The 24,886-nt window shown below is 39.0% G+C and overlaps 1 protein-coding gene across 3 annotated transcripts in view; it reads right to left on the reverse strand.

Moving 5' to 3' along the window:
• Nucleotides 1-24,886, reverse strand: part of TENM2 (teneurin transmembrane protein 2) — a 645,216-nt gene that overhangs the window by 478,442 nt on the left and 141,888 nt on the right. For 2 of the 3 annotated variants that reach the window (XM_035105139.2, XM_035105137.2), the window contains exon 1: nt 271-611. The exons of the other annotated variant lie outside the window; for it this stretch is intronic. In XM_035105139.2, coding sequence (XP_034961030.1) covers nt 271-316 — 46 coding nt within the window. In that variant the 5' untranslated portion in view covers nt 317-611. Of the gene's footprint in view, nt 1-270; nt 612-24,886 lie in introns of those variants that run through there. 3 annotated transcript variants of the gene reach the window in all.

Here is a 24,886-nt window from a genome sequence, read left to right on the forward strand (position 1 = left end):
TCTGTCTGTCCACACTGAATATAAAAAAGCAAAGCAAAGCATTCCTTGCAAATGCAGCTGCCACACAAGCCCATTTGCAATTGAATCCGTATCACGCTCCAATTCATCAACATTACTACAGGTACTTAACATCACAAACAAAAGAAAGCCCGCACAAGATCCTTGCCATCTGCCACTAAAGATGCCTTCCTTGGCTGCAAAATGATTAAAATCTACAGCTTGGATTAAGCGACTCCACCAAACCCTCCGATGCAGGCAGGCACTTCTTACCTGCCTCGGTGGAAGCCTTCCTTCCCTTGTTAGCAGTATGAAGCATCTCTAGCCTTCCCAGTCCTTGGCACCGCTCGCAGATTGCACGGCTAAGTCCCTTTTTCCGAGAAAATTCTTATCGAAAGTGATTAGTTTTTGTTGTCCTTTTTAAGTCCCTCCTGCGGGAAGGAGCAGGGGAGCAATGTGACGCCACCTATTAATCTTTTGCAAGAGTGAAAAGGCAGAAAAGGAGCGCTCGATCAAACTGAGCTTCACACATGACTAAAACTCGCCCGAGAGGCTGCTAGCTCTGGCTTAAAGCACCACTAGGCGTGAGTGTAAGAACAGAGAAGAGGGGAGAGTCAATGGAATGTGACAACGTATGTGCATCAAAGAGAAGAAAAAGAGAGAGAACAATGGGGGAGAGAAAGAGAGAGGCAGAGCAGAGGAGAATAAGCTGGAAAGCAATACGGATGAGTTTTAAGGAGAGCGTTTGCAGAATAAGGCAAAGGCGTCTAGCATCTTCTGTTTACCTCTCACTGAGCATGACATCCTGCCTCCCTCATATTCAGCAGCACATTCTTCTGTCTCTTAGGTTTGAAAACGGAGCCAGAGTCACCATGTGTGCTGCTCTCACCTCACTGTCATTTCCTTGTGCACGGTAAGCATGCACAACAACAATTCATCCTGGAATACATTTACATACAATTTTAGTTCACGTATTCATTTGAACTGCCTCACCACCTCCCTCTAAAAGTGAACTGATAATTTCTACCTCAATTTACAATGGAGTTTAACTGGCAGATGGAACTCTACTTATAACTACTGACAAACTGCCACTGGTAAACAAAAGCCTGAACAAATGCTTAATGCTACTAATTGAATTTGCACTGTAAAAAGGGGGGGGGGAACCATTATCACTGCTGAATCTGTATGATAGACGTTCCACTCTGTTCACACTGTTATTTTTACACTGAAATAAAGTGGTGGTGGTGGGGAGTTGTGATCAAGAACTAACAATATGCCAAATTAGCCAACCATTAGATTGGTTTTAGAAATAAAAGATATGAATGAGAATTTAATCTGAGAACGATATTTAGAATTTCAGCTTTGAACCATAAACTAAATCCCCAAATATATTGAATTTATATTTAATGTTGAGCAGATTCCTATACCTATTGCTCACACTGATATGTTTTATTTACCAACGCTTTTTAAAAAATGTTTATTGAGTTTTCAACAATAACCACATACAAACACGACAAACAATAAACAAAGATCAACTGTGTCGGACACGTTATTACAGGTGGAATAAAATAAACAGAAGGTTCAGTACACTTTGCAGACATAATAAGGAAACATTCTGTGAATGGAGATGTTGCAACTAAGAGTCACATATTGATAAGGAAGCCTTGCCTCATAGAGGCCTGTCTTGTTGGGGGCCCATGCAGTACACTGTTTTTTATTTACAAAACATATAAATGGTACCCACACAGCACCAAAATGGTTTCATTTTGCAATCCTTCTTAGAACTACGCTGGGTGAAAAATGCTCAGGGAAGGCAATATCCCACACCTTCTCAAACCATCCATCCCTAGAGGGACCCAAGGCAGACAGCCAAAGTTTGGCTATTTCAAGTCTGATTGCAGCCAACAGCAGAGCAAGCAGCTCCTTGTGGACAAGAGTGAGATTTATTTACTAAAATTAAGATCGCATATAGGTCTAATCTACACTAGTCAGTCATAACATTTAAAATGTGTTATAAAAATTTGACACCAGAGGGTGCTGTAGAGCAGAGATCCTTCGTCAGTGGGAAATTGCATTTAGAGCTATATTACGTGCGGGTTTTTTTTAAAAAAAACAAAGCTTTTTTTCAGATAAGTGAAGATGTAGGAATAGAAAGCAACATCTGGTAGCCCACATTTTCTATCTGCATACCAAGCTGGAGTTACAGGAATGATTTGTACAAGTGTCAATTTTATTTTCAATTACTGCCAGCATGGCATTCACCTGTTTCATAGCTGAAACACACATCTGCATTGTGCTACCCCAATATCCTGTTCCTCATCAGAGGAACACTTCACAGCACATGACTGCAAATGTGAAAGTAAGGGGGGTTTTTTGCCCTCAAGTGCATCACTTTACACTATCCTACACTGAATTGCACCTGCCTTTTTACTGTATTTTAATTGCCCTGAACAATTTGGTATCATCAGCATATTTGGCTACTTCACTGATCACCCCTAACCACAGACCCCAAGGGTGCAAACTTTAATAAAATATTGTGGTGGTGGTGGTGGGGAGTAAGCCCTGCCCTGCATAATCGATCACAAGATATGGACACACAATTTGAATGGCAGTGCCCATCAATTTGCGGTGGCTCAGCCCCCTCTAAAATCTTATTGGGAGGCAGGCCAATGGGACCTCGGCCCCTAGGAATTGGCTCCAATGACAGGTCCCAGTACTCTGATTGACTGAGAGTACTGCTCAGAGTGGCTGGGGCAACCCAGTCAGACAGGCAGGTACAAGTAGTAAATTATTATTATTTCTACTCTCTGCTTCCTGTTTTTTTTAACGAGTTACTGAACCACAAGAGAACCTTTGTACTTATTCTATGAATGTGAAGCTTACTCGAGAGTTTTTGGCAAGGAACCACACAAAAAGCACCAAGGTTTGCACCAAGCACACATCCATGGGTGGTTTTCAACTAAGTTTTGTTCAGAGTAGACCCACTTAAATTAATGAACATGATTAAGTCAGGTCCATTAATGCCAGTAGGTTTACACTTGAGTAAAACTTAGTTGAATACCACTCCTACTCTCAAAAACAGGAGAGGACTAACTCTCCTGGCTTCCTTTTCTGGTTGCTCCTTGTCACAGTTGTCTTCTATTTTAGCCACATTACAAACCAAACCTCTTGTGATGGCTAGCAAGAACAACACCATTTGCTCTTCCAATGAATTTCTGGGCACTCAGTTTAATTTTTATGTCATCAGAAAAGTATTTTCCTGAAGGTTCATCACTGTAGCACTTCTCTAAATCAATAATGAGTTGTCATTTAGCATTAATATGTCAATTCCAAAATGGACGTTGGGAGCTTTCAAATGAACTATGTTCCCAAAACAATCCTCAAATTCACTTGGCCTAAACAAAAGATAGATGCACAGACAAAACTCTGCAGCTAACCTGTGCTGAGGACGTTCTACTGTCTTCTCATATTTAAAACTACGTATAACTTTAGATTGTAACGTCAGATCGGAAGGCTTGCTGAAACCTACCAATCTAGCATGACTATTATTTCAACAGGGACACGGGTGGCACTGTGGTCTAAACCACTGACCCTCTTGGGCTTGCTGATCGGAACATTGGCAGTTCGAATCCGCGCAACAGGGTGAGTTCCCGTTGCTCTATCCCAGCTTCTGCCAACCTAGCAATTCGAAAACATACCAGTGCAAGTAGATAAATAGGTACCACTGCAGCGGAAAGGTAAATGGTGCTTCCGTGCGCTCTGGCACTTGTCACAGTGTCCCATTGCACCAAAAGCGGTTTAGTCATGCTGGCTACATGACACAGAAAGCTGTCTATGGACAAATGCTGGCTCCCTCAGCCTGAAAAGCAATATGAGTGCCGCACCCCATAGTCACCTTTGACTGGACCTTTACCTTTTACCTTTACTATTTCAACAGTATAAAAACTTATCTCTGTAAGAAATTATCTCTGTGAGGAAAAAGAATATGAACTGCCCAAAAGAGACTATGTGCTTAGAGTTACATGAATATATACAATTTATTTTTCTTCTTAAAATGTGCTTGGAGTTAAATTTTCTCCACCATCATTACTGAGCCATGCAAAAGTCATCCCACAGCACATTAGAATAACTATTACAGAGCAAAATTTAGTAATAATGACATTTTCCATGGAAATGTAAATAATTGGTTACAAGCCCAAGCCTCATGTAAGTTTCCCTAGCTCTAGGGAAACAACTAATCAAAGGTTTCTCTCACCATCACCTTAGAAAAGCCAATTATAAGGCAAGTTTAACACTTAAGAGAAAGACCTCCTGCTTCCTTCTCTTACAAACTAGGCCCTCTCATTTCTTTAGCCTTTCTATAGTCTGAAGCTGTGATACCAAATGCCCAAAATTTAGGAGATTAGGGGTATCAAACATGTAATTTCCCAAAAGTACAGGGAAATGTTCTAGTGATAAGACAGCACAAATTTCTGTTAGTTACTCAACCTCAGTGCTGACCAATGAACCAGATTTGTGGGCAAAATGTACTTTTGCAATGCCCAACAGCATAATATCTGATTATTATTATTCAAGTGGAGTAGTGACTGCATGTGACAGTGTAAGAAGTGGCATTTATTCACAGCAATAGATAGATATTGAGCCCTGGCTGCATACTTGAAAGCCAAATTTAACTGTCTGACTACGCAAAGTACATGGCCCCAGGTAAATGCCGTGAAGTACAGATTCAGTGATTTAAACTTAATTCTCCCCCTGCAGATGGGAAATCCCAGAATCCCCAGCTAGTTCTTTAAAACTTAGTGAATCATCCTGTAATAGGCACTAAGACCACAATAACGTAGGTTTCACATTATTTTTTCATTTATCTTTCAGTCAAGGTTCTTAACAGCTTGCACGGTATATTTTTTAACTGAAGAGGAGATGAGGGCAGAAAAGAAATGCCACTTAATCTGAATACTGACTCATTTGAAATTGTATGCCTGCATCCAAAACAAAGGTGCCAAGGGCTTGCATTTTATTCAAAAGTGTATGTGGCTGTATATAATTGTGACATAAGGCTCTTTGATCCCTCAGAGGACACATTCTCCCTTTCTTCTGAAGCCCCCTATACCACTTCCCATACTGTTCCAAAGAATCTACCAACTCTCTGTAGATGTGGGAGGGTGTTGCAGAAGGGAGGGGGAATTAACAAAAATGGCTTTCTGCTCTCACTATTTAGAATTGTAAGCCTCCACTGAATCAGAAAGCCTTAGGTTAAACAGAGGAACATAACTGGATACAAAACGTCTGTAAAAAGAGAATAAATTTAAAAATATTACTTAATTGACTATTTAATCTTCTATTTGTTGTTGTTTGTTGTTTAGTTGTTTAGTTGTGTCCAACTCTTCGTGACCCCATGGACCATAGCACGCCAGGCACTCCTGTCCACTGCCTTCCGCAGTTTGGTCAGACTCATGTTCGTAGCTTTGAAAACATTGTCCAACCATCTCATCCTCTATCGTCCCCTTCTCCATCTTTCCCAAAATAAGGGTCTTTTCCAGGGAGTCTTCTCTTCTCATGAGGTGGCCAAAGTATTGGAGCCTCAGCTTTAGGATCTGTCCTACCAGTGAGCACTCAGGGCTGATTTCCTTCAAAATGGATAGGTTTGATCTTCTTGCAGTCCATGGGACTCTCAAGAGTCTCCTCCAGCACCATAATTCAAAAGCATCAATTTTTCAGCGATCAGCCTTCTTTATGGTCCAGCTCTCACTTCCATACATCACTACTGGGAAAACCATAGCTTTAACTATATGGACCTTTGTATTGATCTTCTATACAGGTAATTAAATCAAGAAGGAACAACCAGCTTCTCAGTTAACCTATCTTACAGAATTGTTGTGCAAATAAAATGGGAGTGGGGAGAACCCCATAGGCCACCTTGAACAACTTGAAGGAAAGGTGGGATATAAATGTAAGATGAAATGAAGGATGGACAAGCAAGTGGCCAGGTTTCCACATAATGTTAAGTCACAATACAATAAAACAAAGCATGCCTAATGTTTTTGCTTTCCAGGTGCCCTTGTCTCAAAAGCCTTTGTAGGTTGGTGAGCATCTGGGATGAAATTGCCAAACTGTGGTTAAGAAAGGGTTCTTGATTCCAACCATTAGAACAAATCAAGGTCCATAGGTCAACAACAAACCAAGGCTTCAAACTGTGGTATGCTGGCAGTAAACAAGCCATAGTAAAACCCTAGAATAATAAATAAACCATGGTTTACTGGTTTACTGTAAAGCTGGCCATTGATGGATGGCACAGGTGCTGCAAGAGCTTCCTCTTCTGCTTTCAGTAAACAAACAAACAAACAAACAAACAAATGCAAGATTCTGCATTAGAAGCCAATGTGATAAAAGTGTTGTTTGTTGTAGAACCTTTGGCCCAAATAATATAATAATAATAATAATAATAATAATAATAAATTTTTATTTATACCCCGCCCTCCCCAGTCAAAAACCGGGCTCAGGGCGGCTGACACCAACAGAACCACAATAAAACATAAAAACAATTAATTAAAATACAGATTAAAATACAGTATTAAAATTTAAAGTGCAGCCTCATTTCAAGTAGGCCATAAATCCAAGCCATGAGGGAGAAAAACACAGGGGTCAGGCTGAGTCTAACCCAAAGGCCAGGCGGCTCTGTCTTGCAGGCCCTGCGGAAAGATGACAAATCCCGCAGGGCCCTGGTCTCCTGGAAAAGAGCGTTCCACCAGGTTGGGGCCAGTACTGAAAAGGCCCTGGCTCTAGTAGAGGCCAATCTAGCCATCTTATGACTCGGGATCTCCAGAATATTATTATTTGTGGACCTTAAGGTCCTCCGCGGGGCATACCAGGAGAGGCGGTCCCGTAGGTACGAGGGTCCCAAGTCGCATAGGGCTTTAAAGGTCAAAACCAGCACCTTAAACCTGATCCTGTACTCCACCGGGAGCCAGTGCAGACTAATATATGTGTCTAACACATGCAATGTAAATGACAGGCTAGTAGTAATAGTATTTAAAATATCTTGAAACAGAGTTAGGGAGCAATCCAAACCCAAGGATCTGCTGCAATAAGCAGAGTGGATCTTCAGTTGATGCTGGGCTCAGCCAGGAACATGCCAGCTGAAGTCCCTCACGCCAGCTTAGTTGGAGATACATCAATATAAGTCCTCCACCCCAGCTCAGCCAGAGCTCAGCTGGCTAAGTTGAAGCCAGATCAGCCATGACCAGTGTCAGTTCCCTCAAAAGGGTGTTGTGGGGCAGGGGCAGGGATGTGGTAGAGACAGAATGGAGAGGGGGGAGACCTACCCCTATTCCAAACTCTTAATCAGCTCAGCAACGTGATCGCAGGGCCTTCCTACCCATGAGGCAATTGTCTCAGGCAGCAGGATCCACCGGGGCAGCAAATCCCAATGCAGATCTTTATTCCCCTCTCCTTCTTCCTGATGCAGACCTTCACTTACCCCTTCTTCCCTGGAATGGAGGGTGGCACCATTTTGTGGTTTGCCTCAGGCCCAAAAATGTCTTTGGGCTGACACTGAATGATCTATTCTAGCGATTCAACAGAATTCACACTGGCAAAAACTCCTGGATGGAGTTAGGAAAAGGGATAAGTTACAATTGCATAATTTACACAAGTGTAAATTACACAGGCTTCCTATAGTTTGGATTGTTGTTAGTACATTACAGAAAAGAAGTGGGTACAGATGGCAGTAGGAACAGAATGTTTACCTTGAATTTTCTTTAAGTATAAGTTAGACTCTCCCATTCTACTTATCTTTTAAGGGGAGAACTACATGTTAAGATGAAAGAAACATGTTTCCCAACTCCAGGCATTCCTTATAAGGAGATATCAAGCAACAGCAACATTTGAATGGCGAGATGGAAGAAATGCTTAAGCAACTACACAATGATTCTTCCCTGAAATTTCCATGGGCCTTTTTAATTGTTATTTGTCCAGCGAGTCTCCTAAACTTCAAGTAAGCCCAGCTGAGGTAGAAATGGAACATTTAGAGGGTTAAATCAGGCATAAAGGTAAAGGGATCCCTGACTGTTAGGTCCAGTTGCGGACGACTCTGGGGTTGCGGTGCTCATCTTGCTTTACTGGCCGAGGGAGCTGGCAGACAGCTTCCGGGTCATGTGGCCAGCATGACTAAGGCGAACCAGAGCAGCGCATGGAAACACTGTTTACCTTCCCGCCGGAGCAATACCTATTTATCTATTTGCACTTCGACGTGCTTTCGAACTGCTAGGTTGGCAGGAGCAGGGACCGAGCAATGGGAGCTCGCCCCGTTGTGGGGATTCGAATTGCTGACCTTCCGATCGGCAAGCCCTAGGCTCTGTGGTTAAACATCCTTCCACATCTCCCCCAATTCCCAATTATACCTTCTAGTATCCCCTTTGCCTCTGTTTTAGGTTACCTTGGCAAACATGAGGTTCAATTAGATAATTCTGTCCAATAGTCACAGTTTAATAACAGTACTATGTATCTCAGGAATCTACACATTTGGTTAAAAACTTACATAGTGTAGCTATGAAATATGCTAGATAAGACTGAATCATAACTTTCTAATCATGAGGTTTCTTATAAATGTCTATAGAAAGTAAGTCATCATTCCAAAAACTGGCTATATAGAGCAGAGCAAGAACAACATTAAATCAGAAAAATGTTGTATTTCTTCAAATATTTACTTCCCCCTGTGGAATTGCTAGATTAAGCTCTAGCAAAAGCTGATGACTGAGTATATACTGTCTCTTCCACTCAGCTGCATACAGGCATCGGCAAACTATTTGGTAGTTATTATTAATGTTTTCCAACACTGTAAATTCAGAAGCATCAGAGCAGAAGCTTTATAGTAAACACAGTTTCTGACGTATTCATAAGCAAAGAAATCCAGTACAGTATTACAGATTTTTTTTTAAAAAAATTAAAAACAACAACAACAACAACAACAACCAGCAAGCCAATTTGCCGCAGCTGTTGCCATTTTCCAGTATAGTCCCACCTATGGCAATCACAGAAGCAATTCAGCAAGGTTATCAACAAGCTCTTTTCATAATATTCTGACTGTTATTTGTGTAATCTGGGATAAACTGCAATTTTGGATGACAAATAACTAACACCTTTTGGAAGCTAGGAGACAGAGAAAGAGAGAGATAAACTTCACAATATAATATGCTACAACATCTATACATATCTGTGAAATATGTACCTATACTATACCGTATATCTATGAGGTTGCCCAGAAACTCTGTTGCAAAAAAACACTGAAAGATGCTTTACTGCCTGTTCTACTGACAGGGGGAAACACATCAGGTGAGCAATACCACTGGATACAGCCCTGTGTACACACTAAAGCACATTCAAAATACATTATTTCCCTCAAATAATTCTGGGCACTGAATTGAAGTCAACTAACCATGCCCTAGGCACCCAACTTCTCTCAGCACCAATGAAAACTAATAAATGAACAGAAAGAGAACCTACCCACATGACAGTGGCATAAAAACATTGAATACAGACTATGTAAAAGGTCAAGTTTACTAACTCCCCTCTCTCCCTGTCTCTCTTTCCCTATATCTCTTCTTCCCCAACCTTATACTGTCTATAGCATTGGTGTCTCACAACCAATAAACTGTAACTGTTTTGTAGAAAAGATTCTATGAACGGAAAACAGATACACTTTATGTACTTTTGCAATTCAATAAAATCTTTAATGAAAACAATTAAAAAAGAAAATAATTCCGGGCACTGTACTTTAGCCGATCCACAGAGTTACAGTTCCAAGCAACCCTTAACAAACTGCAGTGCGTAGAATTCTTTGAGGGAGAAAATGTGCTTCAAATGTACTTTAGAAGTATAGTGCATATGCAGCCACACTCACACACACCAAAAGTGCTTGCCTTAATGTAAGGCATGACATGGTTAACATTTAAGGGCCCTAGTCTGGAAAAACACAAATAAATAATCTATCTTCAAAAATAGTTGAAATAATCTAAAAAAATAAAACTGTACACTTGAGATGAGAACCTAGTTTGATCACCATTTTCATAAATGTGCATCTGCATGTTTCTAACTTGCCACTTCTCTGCTCACCAAAAAAATCACACTGACAATACATTTATCCACACATCTAAGCTTGCTCCCTTCTGGTCCTGAAACAGTGCCTATTCTTTTAAGAGCCTCTGCTGTGAAATATCTTTTTACTTGTCCCCGGATCTGCTCCCTGGCAAGTGATGACTGAGAAGGAAGAAAAGGACAGTGAAAAGAACACAAGCCTGGTTTACTCTTTGCAAGTGCTATACTTACACAAAATTATCTAGGGGACAATAAAGGTAAAACCAATATATGCATGCATCTCAATTGTGGTGACATCTGCACTATCAGGTTTTAAACACTTCTGTGGAAACAAAATTATAGCACAGAGCAAACTGGGCTTTCCGTTCTGTTACATTGCCTCTCCTCCTCTCTTGTCAATTGCCACTCCTAGTAGGATTCGAATTCCTGGAGTCAAGTTTAAAATTCTATTCATAGTGTTAAACATCTCTATGGTGTTTTTAATAAAAGAACAGCAAAAGGAATTGCATGCTGTCAACCAATGTGACCACTACTAGTTTACTTACAGATGCTTTAAAATCAATGTATTCCATTGCCCTTCATCTTTTTATTCAATTGTATTACCCTATTGCTGTTTCTCATTCACTGCATCCTACTGGATTTAAAAGCATTCTGAAGAATTAATGAGCAAAGATATCATTCAGTAAGGTCATGGCGAAGGAATCTGATAAACTATGCAAGGCAAAATTCAAATAAAATTCAAATAAAAACACTTTCCATTTTGTCTTTATCTAGCACCCACAAAATTACTTTCCAAACCCAACGGTTATTTATTTATTACATTTTCAGGGAGCAGTTAAACCTACATGTTGCAGTGCTCACCAAAATGAGAGTTTATTAGGTTTATTTAGAAAGTAAAATCATTTTGGTAAAGACATTATGAAAGTGCTACCTCAATAGTTCTATCGCCTGTGAACAGAGTCCACAAGATAATGTGTGAGAGGGGAAGAGAGTTTGAGCAATTAGTATCATCTCAGAGGACTAGTTCGCACTTTGCACAACTTGTGAGCAGCAGCACAATATTCATGTAGTAGTGTGTTAATGAGCTAACCTTCAGTGTAGGGGCAAATCTGCCCTTACAGTTTTCATTTCCATACTTAGCAAATTGCTATAAGCTAGGCATTTCCAGATTGTGATCCACTAAACTGAGTGCTGCTCACCATACATATACAGTAGTTTACACCTATGTTTTGCAATTATATATAGCTTGACAAATGTCCCGTTTATTGCTTCCTGCAGCAAAACAGTCTGGCAGACAACATTTGGCTTTGTAGGCTACAAAGTACCACAGGCCTCATATGGACTATACTACATTCCAGTTCACTGAAATAACACAAATATTCACAGTTCCAAGTGATAATATTAGTCCTGTTCAGATATTACTCATATGGAGAGGCAACACCAGAGAGCTATAATGCCAGCACTGCAAAGACATGGTTACCAGCTGTTCTGGATGTGGTAACCCTCAAATTCTGGGACTAGGACAAGGGCTTTTCCCACTTCAAATTGAGTTTTCTTTCTTTCCTTTTCTTGCAGCCAAGAGAGGAGAAAGGAACTATCTCCTTATGGGATAGATTCCAGGTGTATATATTTTGTAACCTAAGTCTGCCTTCTGGGATCCATCTGTGAACAGAATGTGTGTGAGTAAACTTTTACACTTTTATACAAGAGAGCATCTCAGGCTAAGATGATGTTGTTTCTTCGAGGAATGGAGTCAGAGAGAGAGATGACTGCCATCCCTGTGCTATTTTGTTACCTGCATAGGTGAGGTCACACCCACCTCTGGTCACATGTAGAGGAAGTTTGTCCCAGCCCAGGAGGAAACAGGAAGTTCCGACTAGCTGGTCCACACATCCCCTTTTTATGTCCACTCTAGGAATGTTGTATTTGACTGCTTTGTGTTTCACACCCCACAATAACTGCCTCAGCACATGGTTCAACCACAGGTATAGAAACTCTCCATTTTATAGGGATATATGGAAAATCACTTTCATATGGAAAAGATTCACAGTATGGGGTAGATGCAGTCTTACTTACTGAACTTGTCATCATCATATGAAATAAAGCTGCAAGAACATTGTACAATACATTCCTACATCAAGTGAGACGCATGGGGGTAAAGTAGCATGCAAGAGATCAGAAAGAGTTTCAGAATCCTGTAGGCAACCAAGTGCCTAGAAAATACACAAACGCTTCCTATTTTGTGTCCGAATACTTCTGAATTGGCAGCCTTAAACATAGTAGCATGTAAAAACCTATGTCCCCCCCTAGTGTTGTTACCTGCACCCAGCAAGCAATGCACAATGTACAGTGTCTTCCACACTGAATGCTTTCATCCAGGTTCCACAATGACTACTTTCTCCCACATGAACCTGCTGAACAATTAAGATATTCCTAAATGCAGAACCTGGTATTTGTCCATATTGAAATGCATTTTGTTAGTTTTAAAGAACTGGAAGAAAACTAACAAAATGAATTTCAATAGGAACAAATGTCAGGTTCTACACTTAGGCAGGAAGAACCAGCTGCACAACTATAAGATAGGGGACACCTGCATTACTAGTACTGGTAGTACATTTGAAAAGCATCTAGGGGTCTTAGGAGACTACTCCCTTAACTTGAGCCAACAGTGTGATGCAGCAGCAAAAAAGCTAATGTTATTCTAGGCTGCATTAACAGAAGTATAGTGTCAAACTGGCAGATGTGCAGAGGAAGGCAACCAAGATGATCAATGCTCTGGAAACCAAGCTTTATAAAGAATTGTGGAGGGAACTGAGCATGTTTAGCTTGACAAAGAAGATACCAAGAGGAGATATGATAGCCTCCTTCGAATACTTAAAAGGGCTGTCACATGGAGGATGGAGCAAGCTTGTTTTCTCCTTCTCTGCAGGCTATTATCTCTATAATTGAAATTAATAATCGTAATCTGAGCAATATTAGTTATTCACTCATATTAATTATGGTAGTCATGGAACTTTCACTTTTAAAGTTTCTCAGTTCTGCAATAGTAATTATTCTGTTTCATAGAACAAAATGGCAGAAGAGATTACTAATATTTCAGTATAGTAGATTATGACAGAATCAGGCACTTCTTCCTTTCTTTCAGAATTGTGTATATTTTAACATTTGAACTCATTTAACATTAAATATTTGCTTTGTGATTTACAGTAGAGGAAAATGCCTTTTTCCCTTTTAACTAAATTACGAAAGATGTAAATGTAGTCTCACTTGTAGACAAATCAGCTACTCTTAACAATGAGGTGTAAATTGGTGTCTAGTTAATTCTATTCACAGTAGGGGGAGAAAGTATAGAATCATCAGCTTCTTAATTTTAGCAGTAGAACCTCAGGTACTTCATAAGAATTAACACTTTCCTTTGATTATAAAACCATCACTAATACAGTACTTTGTATTGTAACTACAATGCCATTCAGGTAGATTACCCATGCAAATAAACATGTATCATATATACACACATGTATTTCTTATAATTTAAATTTTTTTAAAGTGAATTTGCAATGAGTTAATTGCATTTTCAAGAAGGAAGAAAAATAAAGAGATATTTATGGATCTATAAGAGCTGGAAGGGAGCCTGAGGATCATCAAGCCCAACCCCCTACAATGCAGGAATATGCAGCTGTCCCTTACGGGGATTGAACCTGCAACATTGGCACTGTCAGCACTATGCCCTAAGCGCCTGAGCTATCCAGTTATAATGAAAGACCAATTTCTGCCCCAATAACTACAACCATAGTTAATATACATATGTAGTCTACATTAGGCCACGATCAAGGCAAGAATGTAGGTGAGCTGATTGACCCTTAATCCTGACCACACTAAGGGTACAAGTCTTGTCTTCTTGGTTTGTCAGCTGCAAGGTGGAAAGTGCCAGATACTACTGAACATAAAATAACTGCTGCTCTGTTGAAAACCTGTACCATCCATTACCATTGTAACATGCTAATATGGGCATAGCTGTCAAGTTTTCCCTTCTCTCGCGAGGAAGCCTATTCAGCATAAGGGAATTTCCCTTAAAAAAAAGGAGAACTTGACAGTTATTATGGGGTGGGTACAATCCCATACAGAGAGGAGGGACTGGGCTAGGAAACAAGAGACATTAGTTATGACAATATGTAAGCATTCTTCTACAGCAGCTAGGCCAAGCACAACATGGAGCAGTGGCCTTGATTGCCTAGACAACGGACATTCACTCACCCACCCACAGATTGTTACAACGTAGAATAAAACAGCACTGGGTGATGCAATCACTATGGTGATGTGCACTACTTTCCACCGTATTGTAGATTTAAAAATCTTGTGAGACTCAGATTCAAAACCTTAGCCATGTGTGGCCATCTTAAAAGGCCTTGAGTGCAGTTGATCATAGAGGAAAGATCTCTGGTGCTCCCACATTATTAGGAGAGGATGTAGAATAAGCAAAGTATTGAATAACTCGTGTTTCTTTTTGGTGTGGCCATTATAGTGGGATGCATGGAGACACAATCAGCCTCCAACAACCCTTATATGTTTCATGGTGGCTCTTACAGCTGCTGCAGCCATGACACTTTTAGGCAGTCTGAAATACCTCACTCTTATATCTCTGTCTCTGTCCAAACCCAGATATGCAGGCAGGGGGGCAAAGTAAAAGCAAAGTGGTCTGGCTTGGCTGAAACAGTGGTCCACAAAAACCCCAAACTGAATGGGTGCAGCCTAACAACAGATGCATCACCAACCTGACACAATACACATACATCACTTCTCAGCTCATGTCACTTTATTTTTATTAGGGCACAGTAACTCAGAGTATATCAGTGTCAGCATTCTCTGTCATTTCTCTTATATAACAAGTTTAAACAAGTCCATTTCTGTCTAGAAGGATCGAGTGCTGGCACCCTCAAAAAGTGTGTTCACTGTTTTTAAAGTTTGCTCTATAGTTTGCCACCAGTCTACAAAATAGCCAAGGAAGATTACAAAATGGCAAGGAAGGGGAATGATGCAGTTGACTGAACTCTGCCAGTCTGTCTGTTCCACTTACTTTGAAAAAATATACAGACTATATATTTTGGGTGTGTGTATATATATTTCTGGGGGACAGACTATATGAGACCTTCACTGTATGGGTGGGAGTGCAACTGATGGTTTCTAAGACCTACCCAAGCTTTGCTGCAAAGCTGTTCTAAGAACTGCATGTCATATGATGAAGGTACAAATTATATGTTATTGGTGAGGAAGAGAGAGAGAGGTCATGCCTCTCTGATGTATATAAGTTCCATTGTACTCTAAAGCTGAACATGATTTTGAGATCCAGCAGCAGCATCTGTAGCATACTGAACAAAGTATGCAGGAAGACTCCAAGGGTGACCCTGTTCTAAGGCTGGGCTGCAAGAGAGAAGGAATAGTCTTTGATGTAAAGCAGGACTGACAGTGCCTGAACTGAGAAAATGCTCAAGAATGGAGAGGGGCAAAGCAGAAAACTCCTTAGGATTGTGCTTGCTGATGATGCAGAAGGAATACCCGAGCAGCACATCAGATCAAACAGATGCCAAAGGACTAAAACCAGGGGCATTCTCCTTGTGGCAATGGTGTCTAGACAGTCACGAATATGATCAAACTACTACCTAGGTGCCTGAATAAAAAGGTGTTGTTTTTAGTCTTATTCTGCAAGTGAAGGGTACAGCATTAATCCTGTTCATGCGTATATTAACATCCTGAGTAAGCACAGCAGACTATTAACAAACGTATGTGATTCAAACACCAATACATCAATTTAAAACTACCTGAAAGATCTGCACTATTGTCAGTTTTTTCATAGAATTGTTTAATTAAAAAGAGCTAGTCTGAGTTAACATTGCATTCATAAAGCACTACAGCAAAATGTGATTTAAAAATATAGTGATGCAAAACCTCTAGTTAATCAAAGTAGGAGCATAAAACCAATTAAATCAACCAACCTGCGAAAAATTAACTATCCTACTAAATAAAAAAGTTATCTGATTGTTTAGGATTTACCTTGACTTAATTAAAACAAAAACAAAAAACAGAAATGTGTATAAACTTGAGAGAAAAGAACTACCAGGCTCAGCAACCTATAACAAAAACCACAAAAAGAATATTACAATACAACCCTGTGTAAGTTTTCTTTGGGAAGTTCACTTTGTTCAGTGGAGCTTATTCTCTAGTAAGTGTGTTTAGGTTACAGGCTAAATCAATCAAGCAGATTTGGCAGAATAAGGACCAATGCAGAATAGCCTATGCTAGGATCAAGATAAAAAGCTTGCCAGATAAGTATTTAAATGGAGACCAGTGATAATTATGTGTTACCATTTACAATAGCAAACTGAACCAACAATTGAATAGAACCGACCTGCAATGAACAAACAGCCTTTCACTAGCACCAACAAACCAGTCAGTCCATTATGCAGCAGCTAGAATATAATATATTATCCATTATAACCATTCAGAAAATTCTTCCAAAGCAGTTTATATAATGACTGGTTCAAAATCTCCTTGCTTTATTTTTGCATAATAAATCAGATCAAGAACAGTTTTCAGGATATTAGAATGTGATAGTCACTTCTGCTCTCCATGGAGAAAGCCCTTATTCATGTGGTCTGTTTATGGCAGTGGAGCAGGTGGACTTCAGGCATGGAGCAAATGGGAATGAGGACTAGCAATAAATGAGGAGACGCACTAGTCTTTCTGGTTTCCATAGCAAAGGTTTTCTGAGGTTTCCCATGTCCACAGGGGGCACCACATCTCCTGAAGCAGTCCCCATCATTAAAAGTGCCTAAGAAACAGTTTTTAACAGAAAAAAATGGAATCCTGGCCCTGGTCCTTGTCATCTAGGGGAAAGAAGTGGGTTGCAATTCTGACTCAGATGGATCTGTGACAGTGCTCACCGCTTTACATCTATCTCACTCTCAGTCTTATCAATACAGTACCAATTTAGTGTTGAAGCAACAATAGGGATCATACCTAAATATACTTACTATGGAAATAAATTTAATTTTTCTCATATATTTTAATTTGTTTTATATTGAAGCAAACACTCACACACCTTTGAGACCAAAGCAATACTAAAGAATAGATCAAAGCCTACATGGATGCCAACAATAATTTTGTAGTCTGCCTTCTTTGCAGAGGCAATGAATCAGTGTAACTTTGTCCCGCTTGAAACTCATTTATGATTGGGCTAAAGATGTGGGCCATAACATCATGTTTGAGGATTGGAAGAGACTGTGGAAAAAAGGAATTAAGTTTACGGCCTGTACTGCATTGAGAGAGAATATGATGAAAATTATGTACAGATGTTTTTTCAACATCAAAAAAAAGTGTAATTCACTCAAACACTTACAAAATATCAATAGTTATAAACAATAAACATGTTGAAAACATTTCAATAAATATAGAATAAAATTAAGCAATTCTTGCATAATAAGGTAAAAGGTAAAGGGACCCCTGACCATTAGGTCCAGTCGTGACCGTCTCTGGGGTTGCGGCGCTCATCTCGTGTTATTGGCTGAGGGAACCGGTATACAGCTTCCAGGTCATGTGGCCAGCATGACAAAGCCACTTCTGGCGAACCAGAGCAGCACATGGAAACGCCGTTTACCTTCCCGCTGTAGCGGTCCCTATTTATCTACTTGCACTTTGACGTGCTTTTGAACTGCTAGGTTGGAAGGAGCTGAGACCGATCAACAGGAGCTCACCCCGTCGCAGGGATTTGAACTGCCAACCTTCTGATTGGCAAGCCCTAGGCTCTGTGGTTTAACCCACACCAGTAGCCCTATAATTAGGATGACTATAAGTTTATAATACTGTTCCTTATATACGTAAGTATAAAACCTCTGAATTAAAAAACCAAAAAAACCAAACCACTAGCATCTCTAATCATTTGAAATGTTAAACAACTAAATTTACTGCAGATACCTATCTGAGAGTAATCCCCAATGCCCTAAATGGGCCCTACTTCTGAATACACATATAGATTTACATTTGGGGGGGGGGGGAAGCCATGACAGGATCACAATATAACTGTCACTACCCCAAACAGGTGTAATTTAACACTGAGGTGGAATAATAATAAACTATTTGCATCACCTCCTGGCAAATAGAAGGGGAAGAAATGGAGGCAGTGAGAGATTTTACTTTCTTGGGCTCCTTGATCACTGCAGATGGTGACAGCAGTCACGAAATTAAAAGACGCCTGCTTCTTGGGAGAAAAGCAATGACAAACCTAGACAGCATCTTAAAAAGCAGAGACATCACCTTGCCAACAAAGGTCCGTATAGTTAAAGCTATGGTTTTCCCAGTAGTGATGTATGGAAGTGAAAGCTGGACCATAAAGAAGGCTGGTTGCCGAAGAATTGATGCTTTTGAATTATGGTGCTGGAGGAGACTCTTGAGAGTCCCATGGACTGCAAGAAGATCAAACCTATCCATTCTGAAGGAAGTCAGCCCTGAGTGCTCACTGGAAGTACAGATCCTGAAGCTGAGGCTCCAATACTTTGCCCATTTCATGAGAAGAGAAGACTCCCTGGAAAAGAGCCTGAAGTTGGGAAAGATGGAGGGCACAAGGAGAAGGGGATGACAGAGGATGAGATGGTTGGACAGTGTTCTTGAAGCTACGAACATGAGTTTGACCAAACTGCGGGAGGCAGTGCAAGACAGGAGTGCCTGGCGTGCTGTGGTCCATGGGGTCACGAAGAGTCGGACACGACTAAACGACTAAACAACAGCAGCAACATTTGCATTAATTACCAAATTATTGTGATGCTTATCAGTGCTTTTACTGACAGATCTTATCCCTGCATGGTGAAAAGGCTCAACAGCTACTTTCATAGTGACAAATTGGCAGGTGAGAGTTGTAGTTCCCCAAATATGTTACAATTTTGGCCGGACAAATATGTACAAATATGTTGTATGGATTTTTTTAAAAAAAACCATCTTTTAATTGTGTTTCTATCTGAGAAAAATGTAATTTCATATTTTACAGTAACTTTCATTTCTTAGCATATGTAGGAGCTGTCTACAATATTTAATAATATTAATTTTTAAGAGTTAGTGTTATGGAATCTGTTTTTTTAAAGGAACCTTTGAAATGCTACATACATTTACAAACATCTTCTCAGTGTTCAAGTGCTGCTTGCTTCTGACACAGAAACTCAGAAATGCCTAGTGGGGTACTTGAAAAATTTCTATTAATAACTAATGAAATGCAGTGATTTATTGCATGGATTTTATATAGGACTCTTCTTGCTTTGAGATGAAAACTGAAGCAGCTCTGTGAATGAGCAAGCAGAGGATGCTCCCTGAAGGTTTGCAGTGGTGTGGGTGACACTTTTCTTGTCTCCCCAGAGGTGAAGTGTGTCATATCCTGAGCTCTTGCAATCTTTACCAGCCTAGAAAGCTACAGGCTATTCCCAGAGCAGGCTATCTCACATTCACACATGCTTCTTATGTGGTTCGATTTCTTCCTTCTCCCATCCATATTTTTTCCTTGTGTATAAAGAAAATAAAGGACTGAAGACAGAATGGATGCAGCAAAACCTAAGTAAGAATAGAGTTGAGATAATACTGTTGTATCCCTAGCTTACAATATTATGTAACATATAGTTTCTCAACTTGTATTTTAGCACAAACTGCTGGTTGCCACAGTAAGTTCTTAGTGTAACAACTGAGCGAACCAATTTAGGGAGCTTCAACTTTGTCTAAATAATAAATGCTACATTGAACAAGAGAGTGGGACAAGGCAAGTCTAGTGAAAACTCCAACCATCACATGCATTTCTATTTCATTTATTGTATTATTTCGTTTAGAATCAAGAGAAATGATTGATCAAACTAAAAAGAAGCTCATTTCTGTCTATTGTTAGTAGAGATAAATGCTGAGCTGGTACTACTATATTCTACTGAACAATGGAAAATTTATCTTTCTTTATTCTGTTTTCATTGTCTTTTTTCTACTGAAAAGAAAGGGAAAATGAAAGTTATAGAATTCTCACTAAAAATGTGTAGCACAGCTTGAGTATATCGTTTCAAAAGGGCATGCAGTAGCACAAAAAATGTGTTACTACATTTACTGTAAACTAAAAAGACGAATATAGTGTGGATTTCCAACAATAATACTTAGATCTTTAAAGACCTGAGCTCTGGAGTGTTCTAGAGAAGTCACATTATGCAGCTTAAAAACCCTTCTTGCTAAGTCCTAGTACATGGAAGACTGCTTTCAGTAATTCAATTTAATGGGGAATTCATTCTGTACATGCTCAGAAGCAGGCTTCCCCTCCACTGATTTATGAGCCTTGGGGTTAAATTCTGTCCAGAAAAACAGGTTCTGCAGCTGAATTCCAGCACAAATCTTAGGAGCTGGTGGGCTGTATAAATCAGAGGATGAATGCTGTGCAGTAAACTCAAGCAAGCAGTTAGGTAAATATCTTAAGACAGGTTGTTTCAACAGCTAAAAATATTTTTTTCCTAATGCATTTGACTGAAAAGCAAAAATGTTAGGTAGATGATAATTTAGCAGATGTCTAGTTTTGCTTCATCAGCCTGAAACAGGCAATTTTTGGCAACTCTTCCTCCTCCAATACAATGTTACAACCTGTGAATTCCTCATGGATGTGCCTCTCACAAGCTTCTATTTTCACTCTTGCAAAAACAACTGAAATTGCTCTTAACACACACACACATACACACAAATGTGAAGATCTGAAAGCAACAAAATGTAGTCAGAGAAAGTGATAGTTGTTTATATGATTTTTATTTCATTGTTCTAAAAAAGAACACATTTCAGGCAACAATTGACATTTCAAGATTATTTACCTTGAAGACAGAAATTTGAAACATTTTTAGAAACACAGCGTTTGCCAGTGAAGGGGGTATAAGGTCCAAGGAAAAGAAAAGCACCTTAAGACAAACATGTTTGGAAACAGTTAAATGCAATGCAGCCATCAGCAAATAACATATATATCAGGCATCCCCAAACTTCGGCCCTCCAGATGTTTTGGACTACAATTCCCATCTTCCCCGACCACTGGTCCTGTTAGCTAGGGATCATGGGAGTTGTAGGCCAAAACATCTGGAGGGCCGCAGTTTGGGGATGCCTGATATATATCAACAAATGCAAAAGTGTGTCTTCACATATATTGCATTCTGGACATCAGCTATACCTACTCAAACTTGGGAGTAAATAAATAAAAAATTAAAGGAGGTGGGCAGTGTAAAATGTACAATATGGTTATGCGAGACAATATAGTGGCAATTCTTTGCATTTTTCATTTTTGAAAATGTAAGCATGTGAAACCCAAATTAACAAGGCAGCCCTTTCTCCACTGCTTCAAGAATGTCACATTTGTTATTAAATAATTATGGGATGTATAGAGCATAAAGCAATGCCTTAATGTAACTTTGCCATCATGATGTCAGTCATGCATCTTTAAATCAAATGACTGAAAATAAATTAGGTCAGTTGGTCATGTGCAGGAACACATTTTTAGAAATGTAAGGTGTTTAGCCACATAGACAATTTCAGCTGTATGATATAATTTTATCTTTGGAAACTGCAACCATAATCATATTCATAATACAAAGATCTACTTGACAAAAGAATAAAAATGGTTAAGTAAATACAAATTAGTGATCATTTATTTGTTTTGAAAAAGACAAGTGAAACAATAGATGCATCACTAAAGTTTACAAAATTTCTGGGCACAATTAAAGCTTCTTATTTTGACTTGCAAATAGCCTGCTTCTAAAATTATTGAAAGTTTTGGTGGAAAGATTCACTTGAGTCCTTTGTCATTTGAACCTTTCAATTCTCACTTCACCCTCTGGGAGTGTTGTTTTTTCCTCAGTATTAATTTGATATCCTATGTGTGATTTCTAGGGCATATTGCCCTCTCCTCTTAAAACGGACCTGCTTAGATCATAGAACATTGGGCTTGCCCCTCCCCCAACCAACTTGATTAGGACTATGCTTAGCAAAGCAAAGACACATAGGAGACATTCCAGTAATTTCTCTTAACCTAAAAAAAAAAAAACCCTACCTCCAGTGACTTGCCTAAATCTATTTTTTTCCCTTGGGACAGCGGAAGTTCTGTTTAGACTTTTCTTTGGCAGCATATACACTCATCATGTACCACAAGTCATTATGCAGCTAGGCAATCTTAAGCCCTTTGAATCTGAAATTATAACAATTCAATAACAATATAATATAATATAATTCATATAATATAATATATTGCATTGTAATGTAATGTAATGTAATGTAATGTAATGCAATGCAATACATACTTCTTAGTTTTATCTTACAGAATATGATTCCCATCCCAGAGCTTCAGTTAGAGCATGACATACGATAGCATAAAATTAATGGGCCTTTTTATTTCAGATAAACAAACATGCCTGCACTTTGCTTTGTTGTATATAACATTTGTTGAATACTAAACATCCTTAATCCTTAATGACATCTGTGTGGTGCAGTATTTACTGGGGGGGGGTGAATGTTCTTGCATTCTCATTGAGATGTCAATTACAAGAAAAGGGCAAAAATATCGCCTGAGGGTGTTGAGTTCTAAATTAGGACACTCATACTGACAGAGGGATTAGCTCACTCTTTGAGAAAGAGAAGAAAGATGCAGTGCTGAGGCATACTTAAAGCCAGCGGATCCTGCTTCCACAGTTAAGGGTGCCTTTCCATAGGTACTTTCCATTAAATATGAAATGTTCCTGTCTTAGCATTTTTTTGCTTTGACACAAATAAGGTGAGTTTAAAAGCAATGCAAATGTAAGCACAAAGGTATGAAAAGAAGTCTTCGATTTCTGAAGAATATCAGCTCAAAAGGATCCCCCCTCCCAATCCCTCTCACTTTCTGTGTAATCTGCACAATGAAAAGTTAGGCTGTATATACATATTCTTATACTGAAATCATGATCAAAGTGCAGCTTGTTTCTTTGTGTAGATATTCAATGAGGGGGGAGTGAGAAGCACACATAAGCAGCACTGAAACCGAATTCAGGTCAAGGTAAAAGCACTTGACACCTGATAACTTATATGAATAGAACCTGTTTAGAATTAACAACTCCACCCTTTTACTAATCCTGTGTAAAACAGATTTTAGCATTGTTTATTATCAGCCTTTAATATCTTATTTTTCCTTTCAAGCAGGAGTATATTTCTGCTCTGAATTGCTGCTTTACCCTTGAAGACTTGTGTCGATGCTGCTTGCTGCTGAAACAAGCACAGTTAATTTTTCTCTTAAATCTCCTTCATTTTCCTTCTAAAATCTCAATATGTATTTGAAGGTTTTTGTAAGAAATGAATTTCACTATTAATTTAATTGTTGAAGACTGGCTATATAACAGATGCAAGAAGAATATTCTTCATAACTTTTAAAAAATTAATCTGAGTCAAAAATATAACCTAGCCTTTGAATAACTTGAAATCAGTGTTGGACTCACAATTTATTATTACATTCTTTCTCATTTTGTACAGCAACAATAAATGTGAAGTTTTTTTATTTGTTACTTTCTTTATGCCACCAATATGTGATGCTTTATTTATCCCCCATTGATCAAAATGTCTGAACAGTATCAAAATTAGGAATTTATTGGGACAGGGAGTTCCACAGTCTGGGTGCCATCACAACCAAGGCCCTTTTTCCTAGTTCCCAATAATTGCTTTTAAGCCAACAGTGAGACACATAGATACATAGCCATACATAGAGGGTGAGGACAGGTCTATATGGGGAGAGGTGATCTTGAAGGACTGGTAATAAAGCCCTAATATAACAGCCTGAAAATATTTCACTTTTCCCCATTTTAAATTTTCTTTCAGTTTGTCTCTTTATAAGCACTTTGTTTTTGTGTTTAATTCAGCTTCTTCTAATTTATTTAATTAATTTTAATTTCTGGCATTTCACAGGAAAATAAAAGTTGGACCATTTAAAGTTGCTGTACAATAACAAATGCACCTAAAGTGTCACTATTTCTGCATGCACAAAAGCTTAAAGCTTCAAAACTCCCATGAGCAATCTTCTAACACTAATTAGATATTTGCTAATTAGTGTCTGATGTGTGAAATGAAAAACATTTTGAAACTGAAGCAGGTCTAGAAAGATAGTTACTGTACACTAGTACACCTTTTTCTGTGTTATCGCATTTCATAAATATGAATAAGATCACATGATACTACCCATTCTATAAAATTATCTCTCTGAACAAAGCCTTTTGTATAAGATAATAAGGATGTGTCAATATTTTGCATTTAGAAGCACTCAATGGAGGCAAGTGTTTTCTCTCAATGATAAAGAGATGTCACATTTCACACATCACTTTTATGCTGCATTAACTGGTGCCACTTTTTAAACTTGGCTCATCTTTGATGCTTCTGAAATGCAGAATGCAAAACAATAGAAATAATCCTTTTCACTTCTCAACTATCTTGTTCAGTTCATGTTGCTCACAGATGACAGAGCTATGCCATTTTATGCAGTTACAGCAAACAACTTTGAAAAGTCAGCTTTGGAAGGCTATTAATACAACCATAACCGATTTAGAAAATCTATGTTGTAGCTATAAGGAACAGAATGCAAATACTGTAAAGCATTCTTGTACAAATCTGCCCATTGTAACTGAAATAATTTTGATACTGTTTTGTGACTACACACAAAAGTGTGAATGAAAGTTAGCTGCATTAGTGGTGCATAGGAAGAATAGAGCTGTCCACCAGACAGCTGCGTTGCTGCTGTTTACCTGGA

The sequence above is a fragment of the Zootoca vivipara genome, chromosome 2 (genome assembly GCF_963506605.1).
Source record: "Zootoca vivipara chromosome 2, rZooViv1.1, whole genome shotgun sequence".
NCBI classification, from domain to species: Eukaryota; Metazoa; Chordata; class Lepidosauria; order Squamata; family Lacertidae; genus Zootoca; species Zootoca vivipara.